The sequence below is a fragment of the Crocuta crocuta genome, unplaced genomic scaffold (genome assembly GCF_008692635.1).
Source record: "Crocuta crocuta isolate KB4526 unplaced genomic scaffold, BGI_CrCroc_1.0 scaffold143, whole genome shotgun sequence".
Taxonomy (NCBI): Eukaryota; Metazoa; Chordata; class Mammalia; order Carnivora; family Hyaenidae; genus Crocuta; species Crocuta crocuta.
Genome location: NW_027529175.1, coordinates 281,444 through 289,330, shown reverse-complemented (window position 1 = coordinate 289,330; position 7,887 = coordinate 281,444). Strand labels below are relative to the sequence as shown.

The window sequence follows — 7,887 nt, the reverse complement described above, 5'->3', positions numbered from 1 at the left end:
CAGGCCACATCACGCCTCGTCAGGAAGAGGGCTGCCCACGGGGCCTGGAGGAATGGCCCAGAGGAGGGAACTGTCACCCTCTTTGGATGTGCGGGGACAGGCAGGGATGCCAGACAACCGGGTGCTCTCCCCTTGGGCTAGAGGCTGGTGGCCCAGCTCTGCCAGAACCCAGCTGGCTGAGCTGGGCCTCCGGCTGCCGAGCGGGACCGGGGAGGCCCCACCACCCAAGGCTGCGGCGAGTCCCCATGAGATCTGAGTAACCACACTTTTTTTGTTTTTAATTTTTATTTTTAGAAAAAGAGCGAGCGGGAGCAGGGGAGGGGGCAGAGGGAGAGTGAGAAATCTCAAGCAGGCTCCATGCTCACCATGAAGTCTGACACGGGGCTTGATCCCACGACCCTGGGATCGTGACCTGAGCCAAAATCAAGAGTCAGATGCTCTACCGACTGAGCCGCCCAGGCACCCCCAAAGCACTGTTAACACACTTTGGGTAAGACCACCGGTACTTCTTCCTTTATTTCGGTAAAAGAGGGATTCTATTTCTAGAGACCAAACAGCATCACAGAGCCATTCCGAGAAGCCTGACAAGAAAAGAATGCCCTTTGTTCACAAGCCCTCGTGACAGACTTTAAACCCGCCCACCTGCGGGACAGAGACGGCTTCGGTCAGGGTCCCCGCAGAGAGGTGCTGGTCCTCTAGGGCACGGCCCCCACGGAAACTGCCCCCTGCCCCCGAGCGCAGCACACCGGGCCCGCAGGGGAGTGCCCCCCTGCCCCGCAGAGTGAGCAGGGCCTCGGCACTGGCCCCTGACCCCCCGGAGTGCCAGGGCAGGAGTCGTCCAGGGAAAAGGTCTCAGTGGTCACCGGCTGCGGGAGCCGGGGCGTGGCGAGCCTCCTGCCTCCTCTTCCGCCAGCGGGAGTGGCCTTCCAGGCCCAGGAGCTTGGCGGCGGCCTCTGCCCACCAAGAGCAGAGGATACGTGTGAAGTGGTTGCAGGGCCTGGGCCTGTCATTTAGCGTCTGTAAAAGCGGCGCGTGGCTCTGAAGCCCTGGGTCACCCACGGCAGCTGGTATCCAAACCTCTTCCCTTCTGGACGTGCTTCCCCGTTCTTTCAAATGAGCCCTCAGGCCTGACTCCCGAGCTGTTTTTTCCTTACAGCCGCTAGAGACTGGTCAGTGGTAAAGATGGCTAATTTTAGCGGCTCCCCAGCCTGGGGCCTTCCTCGGCGCCGGTAAGGGAAAGACAGAGCAGGGCCAGCTCACCCCGATTCAGGGCCTCCCTGTGCCTGGAGGGGCCTGACAAGAGCGGCCCCTGTCCTCCTCGGTCTGGGTGCATCCTGAAGCCCTGCCCAGCCTGCCCCTCCGGGGCTCCAGAATGTTCCCTTTCGTTCCTTTCCACTTGACCTGCCCTGTGCAGCCACCCCAGGCTCCTGACGCTTCCCATGTCTCCGTGAACATTTGCCCCTGAGAACTGCCCCCCACCCCCCGGGCAGGCCTGGGGATGCAGGCAGACTTGGAAGGTACGGATGCCAACCAGGGCCCTGCGCTGGATGCTGGAGAAGAGAAGGGGGGGAACTACCGCCCAGTGGTGAGGGGACATTCGCAGTGGTTACCGGCTCTCCCAGGGGGAGGTGGTGGCCTTGAGAAAGCCGAGGCTGCTGGGCTCATGGCGTGCACGGTCACGGAGAACTCCCCGCACTTCCCCCGAGTGGCAGGCTCGCCGGCCAGCGTGGCTCCTGCACCGAGCCGTGCTTCTGAGACCGTGAGGGTCCTGGCTGAGCCTGCCCGAGGGAGTGGCCTCCGGGCCCTGTGCGGTGACAAGTCTGCACTGGTGCTCCCTGAGAGAATGTTCTCCGCAGCACCAAGCACTGTGGGCCGAGAGTCCAGTGCGGGCTCAGGACTGGGCACTCATTGGCTCCCGTGGCACAGGCGAGTGGCAGGAAAGGGACCACCCCGCCCCAGAGCCGGACCCCCTCGTCCCCATGCAAGGTCCTGCTCAGGGCCCCATTCCCCAGTCAGGGCTACGGTGCCGTCATCACGCTCTGCTCGCCGTGGTCCACGCTCCAGAGGCGGTAAAACTCAGCAAAGTCCACGTAGGGCTCGACCCGGCCGTCCTCGCCGGGCGGGAGCGAGTGGGCAGGCCGGGAGCGGAAGAGGCCCCCGTCTGAGCTCGAGCTGCTGCTCTGGGTGTGCGTGCTGGTGGACTGCAGGGTCAGGGTCGGGCTCTGGCTGTGGGCAGGACGGGGGAGACTCAGTCAGGGACCCTGGCTTCTACCCTGGGGACCAAGAGGCCCCTGCCCTCAGCCGGCCCCTCTGGCCACAAGAGCCAGACCGACCAGACGTCCCTAGGAGCAGATGAAAACATGTATTTTCCAAGCTCTGGCCGTGGGCGGCTACTGAAGTGGGCTAGAATGTAATAAAATGAATCACTCAGTTCAAGGGCTTGATGACCACGCATCCTAGTGGCTACCGTGTGGGACACGGAACACTTCCGCCCTCAGAGCCACGCTCGGCTACAGGTAGTTCATTCCAGCATCTCTGAATCCCAATGATGCAGCCCGGAAGGGCTCTTCTCCCACAAAACCTTCCTCACTTGCCCCTTCGCTCCCTCACACTGGCTGCGTGGGGACCGGCCCTGTCGTCAGAGCTCCCTGGGCACCCCCCGTCACAGAACACCTGACGGCCAGGCAGGCACCTAGCTTCGCCAACCTCTCCCCACCCCAACACTCCCAGCACCGGCCCGCCCACAGCAGGCCCCGACTAGTGCTAGATGCAGGGGCCCGAGGAGTCAGAGGCGCGGGAGGCCGGCTGGCTCTCCGGCGGGCTGTGACCGCTGTTGTCACACCCTGCCTCTGTGGGCACTGCTCGCGGTTTCCTCTGGGCGGCCCTGCAGGGTGGGGGTGGGGCGCCCCACTGCACTCGGGGTACCTGCGGCAGGCAGGACCCCTGGGCGCCCAGGGGTGGCAGCAGGGGCATTTGGGCGGGGAGAAGGGAAGGCCCCCTGGGAGGCAGCGGCCCACAGTACCACTCCCCCGCAGAGGGCTTTTCTGATTGGCCGCAATCTCCGAGTGGGCTGGGTGTGGCATCCCTATTATCCGGGGCCGGCTGGAATGTGGAAACCAGAGCCGGTCCCCTAGTGAGGAGGGGACGGGGGTGGACATTCCACGGGAGTGAAGGGGGCAGAGGGACACTAGGCCTGTGGGGCAGGTCTGCGGTGAGGAGGGGCCAGCCGGCTCACCCCTGGGCTCCGGGCCTCCCGCTGCCTCCACCTCTCCCCTTGCTTTCAACCAGATGACTCACTTTAGAGCTAAAATGAGACACTTTAGTCAGAGCACCGGCTCCGGCAAGCGGCAAGCTGGGACAGGCCAGACCACGTCCCCCAAGCACGCCGCCACCAGGGAGGCAGACCTGCCTCACACGCTCCAAGACGGGCGAAGACGGGAAAAGAAAAAAGCAGGAGAACCCTCCCGTTCAGCGAAAGTGTATCCGTTGGGCCCGCAGGAAACCACAACCGGCAGGCTGTCCGCATCAGCGGCCCGTCTCCTCCCAGCCCGCCGCCCCTGCTCTGCCCTGGAACCCCCACCCCTCCTGGGGCCCGCCTTCGGGGAGCTGCGGGAACCCGCGGGGCGGCCTGCTCCGGCCTCCACGCCTGGGGGAAGCCCAGGGAAGGAGCCGCGGAATTTGAGGGGTGCGAGGCCCTCGTGCGCCCCACCCAACGGCACTGGCCCGGGACTCAGGGCCGCTCACGGTCAGGTCCGAGGGCCCTCCGGGGAGGCAGGCCTGAGGGCGGCTGGGGCGGGGGAAGGGCTTACTTGGTGAGGGTGGGGGTGGCCTCGTCCAGGGTGGAGGCGCTGTGGGCCCCGTTGACCAGCTGGCCCTGGGAGGGCATGACGAGGGAGAGGGTGACGCTGGTCTTGCTGGTGCTCTGGGCGCTGGAGTACGGCACGGACACGGGGTACACGCGTCCTCCTGCAGCGCGGGGCGGGGCGGGGAGAGAGCGGTGGNCGGGGGGGGGGGGGGGGGAGGGTCCAGAGACGCCCCAGGGCGCAAAGCTGGGAGAGTGAGCGCTGAGCTGCCTCAAGGAAAGGGTCGCGGCCTGGCCTCCCATGACGGGTTTCGGCCAAGGGGTAAGTTGAGGTCGGCCCAACGAAAATATGCTTGCAAGGACAAGTCAGTGACACTCCAGCGACCCCGGCATCCGTGGGAGAACAAATCCACGCATGTGGCCTGTGCGCTAAGGCTGGCGGCTTGTTTGAAAAAAGAAGAGGAAACGCAGCCGCTCGGAGCCGAGGGTCTTGACGCCCAGCAGCGCTGGGAGGGAACAAAGACCCACCACCAGCCCTCAGCCCCAGCGAGCCGCCTGCAGAATTACGAGGGCGGAAAACCAGCGTCTCGCCTCACGCCCGACGTGGCCCAGGGTCAGAGCCCGGCTTTGGGGTCCCTCTGACCACAGGCCTGACCTCGCCTCTGTCTCTTCCTTCCAGAACCTCAGTTCCTCAGTGGAAGGGGTGCCTTCTGTCTGTAGGGTTGTAAGGACCGAAGGAACTACAGGCACACAGCAGGCACCGAGTGGTGGCAGCCAGCACCTCTTACGTGGCCTCGAGGCTTGACAAAGCACTGTCCACACACTCGGGTCTTTGAGGTATTGGGAGGGGGGACCAGAACCGGGCCAGGCCTCGGGCTCCACATCCGCACGCGGCAGCAAGGCCCCCACCGCCCTCCCGGCTTCCTCCCAGGCCTCCCGTCCATGCCACACGCATACCTGTGGCCGGGGACGCCGCAGGCTGGCTCATCTCGCCCAGCGGGTAGCCGAAGTTCCTCACCAGCAAGGTCATGTCCTCGTGCCTGGGGCAGAACTTGGCCCGCTCACCGCCGCTGGCGAAGGTGTCGCTGTGGATGCGTTTCACCCGGTCCACCACGGCCTGGGCCACCGCATCCAGGGAGGTCTGCTTGGCGAACTCGGTGTCGATCATGGCGGCGATCTCCTGGAGGAGGGGGTGTGAACCTGGTGAGGAACAGGGTCGGCGGGGGGGCCCAGGACTGTGGGCCACACTCCAGAGCCCAATCAAGATGCTTATGGGGCATCGGCCAAGCAGGTGAAGGAAGTCCCCACCAGTCAAGCCTGTAATCCAAGCCTTTCAAGGTATTCAGAATAATTCTTCTGGAACTTTCTCACTAGTAGAGGTGTGACCTTGTGAGCTGAGTGTTGGCCTCCACACTAATAAAATGGGGGATAACGTCCATCTCACTAGGTTATCAGGATGATTTAAAAACACAATGGATGGGAGAATCTTCTGGAAACCACTAAAAAGGCCCAGTACAAACCGTCGTTATTCCTAAGCCTCCTTTCCTGGAACAAACTTACTGTGGCCTACAACAGGCCATTTTTATTAGAAAGTGTGGAATGCAGAGTGAAGGTGGACCCTGTCCTCAGAGAAATCTACTATCCAGTATTTTCTAGAACCCAGCAAGAGACACTAGATAAATTCTATGGCAAAGACCAAAAAAAAAAAAAAAAAAAAAAAAAAAAAAAAATCACACTGACAAAATCACGAACACAAACTCCTCTATGTGATGGCTGGCCAGAGGCTCTTAGAAGAAGGGGGGCTGGGACGGGTCACAGGACATGATCTGAACCCCATCCAGCATGGGCTCAGCTCTGCTGCTGACCAGCTGTCACCTCAGGCCAGACCCTGAACTCGGTGAGCCCCAAGTTCTTTACCTTAACGTGCCAGTGAGCCCCTGCCTCCTGTGTCACAGGGCAACTGCAGGAAGGCTAGGATAAAACAGGTGAACAATCTAGAACACAGGTTATCAGGAGACACGCATGTGTTTTCGTCATGATTTTCACTTAGGACAAAGTAGAAAAAGTTACTTTCCTACAGGAATTACAAATGGAAGGAGAAACACAACCTGAATGTATGATCCAAGGTCTGGTAAAGGCAGCTTCCCTTCAAAACCATCCTTGACGTGACTGTCACAAAGCCATGCGTCAGTGACAACTGTCTGACACCAAGCTCAGGAAAAATAAGCAGCTGCCACTGGCTGGGGACCTCACCTATCACGCCTGGCCCGCTACACAGTCCCAAAGAGGTAGATGTTCCAACCACATCTCAGAGATAAGAAGCAAACTGTAATCTGGGCAGAGTGCAGAGGGCAGGCAGGGAAGGAGGTGGCCCAGGGAGGCTAAGGCTCAGGCCACACCCCTCTGGGCCCTTGTCCTTGGCCAGGGCCCCTCCTAGACAGACTGAAGAACAATGTGCTCACGTACATTCATTTCCTTCTCTCCCTCTTCTCTTCCGGCTTCGCTCAGGGCCATGGGGACTGACCCTGCTGCAAGCCCAGAACAAGCACAGCTTTGGGTGGGATGGGTGTTCTCGGAGCTCTGGGTCCTTAAGCACTCTGGAGCCAGGCAGGAGGGCTGGCTGGGCCCCCCAGGGAGCACCCCCCTCCACAGGCCCCGCCCACGTCTGGCTCACCTGGTTGGCCTGCCCAGGCCCGTGGGCCGCCTCCAGGGCCTTGTATAGCCCCTCGGACATCAGCACCAGGAAGCCGGTCACCCCCTCCAGGGGCTGTGCGCCGTGGATCTCGGGCTCCGCGATGATAGGCTTGGACTTGGCAGCGCTGCAGGAAAAGTTGGGGGAGAGCTGTGCTCAGAAGGGCCCTGGAGCCAGGCAGTGTCACAAAGCTCCAAAGTGTGCGTGTGCACAGAGCCAAGCAGAAGAGGTTCCTGGCGACAGCATTCACAAGAGCCAGGTCTGGAAATGTCCTGGGAGCCCAGGTGAAGTGAGGTGAGGTGAGCACTAATGCAGCCACGCTCTGCTGTCAGGGTCAGAGCAGCGCTCTGGAGAGCGGATGCCAGCACTTGTGGGCGCCTTAAAAAGGATGCCTGCGGGGCGGCTGGGTGGCTCAGTTGGTTGAGCGTCCGACTTCGGCCCAGGTCATGATCCCCCGTTGGCGGGTTCGGGCCCTGCGTCGGGCTCTCTGCAGACAGCTTAGAGCCTGGAGCCTGCTTCAGATTCTGTGTCTCCCTCTCTCTCTGACTCTCCCCTGCTCACGCTACCTCTCTCTCTCAGAAATAAAAACATTAAAAAAAAATTTTTTTTAAAAAGGACACTTGCTCCTTCCACACAAACTCACACACACATACACACGCACACGTGCACGTGGACAGGGTACACAAGAAGCCGGCAGCTTCTGGGGAAGAAGTCCAGGCTTGCAGGGGGAGGAACACTTACTCCTTATTGTACGTCCTTGGCGCCATGTGGATTGTTTTACACCACATGTGTGCTACCCTCCAGTTACGCAGATACAACCCCGCAAATTAGAGACAAAAGTTTCCAAACTCAATTGCCTAAATCTTGTGAGCGTAAGTAACTCCTGCCTTCTGGGCCATGATGAGCCTGGCTCTGATGCTGGGCTATTTGCTAGGATTCCCCTATGGCTCTGCTTGTGACATTAAATACTGTCATGGGCAACACACACACAAGCACGCGCACACAGACACACACAGACACGCTCTGCTTGTGACATTAAATACTGTCATGGGCAACACACATGCATGCACGCACGCACACACGCATATTTTTCCAGCCAACGTTATGGATGCTGCTCCGGATTCCAGATGCCTGGGCTCAAGTCCTGCCCCCGCCACCTGCTAGCCCTGGGGCCAGGCAGGCTACCATTCCCTCACAAGAACACAGCTTTGGGACAACAAAGGGCCCGAATCAGGACTGGAGAAGAACGCACACAGAGACCCGGGCACAGGCCTGGTACGATAATGGCCGACAATCGTCAGCATGGCCCATCTGCTGCCACGAGCACTGAGTGGTACTCACAGGGGCAGTGTCCTCCGAGGGCTGTGTCCAATGTGTCTCGCATCTCTGCCCC

At 60.9% G+C, this 7,887-nt stretch overlaps 1 protein-coding gene across 1 annotated transcript in view; it reads right to left on the bottom strand.

Moving 5' to 3' along the window:
• Nucleotides 1-491: 491 nt before the first annotated feature.
• The window catches only part of TAB1 (TGF-beta activated kinase 1 (MAP3K7) binding protein 1), a 31,357-nt gene continuing 23,961 nt past the window's right edge, over nt 492-7,887 (bottom strand). The window contains exons 8-11 of the mRNA XM_077757907.1: nt 6,477-6,621; nt 4,760-4,982; nt 3,810-3,966; nt 492-2,226 (exon numbers count right to left, since the gene is read on the bottom strand). Of these exons, the coding sequence (XP_077614033.1) occupies nt 2,019-2,226; nt 3,810-3,966; nt 4,760-4,982; nt 6,477-6,621 (733 nt within the window). The 3' untranslated portion in view covers nt 492-2,018. The remainder of the gene's footprint in view (nt 2,227-3,809; nt 3,967-4,759; nt 4,983-6,476; nt 6,622-7,887) is intronic.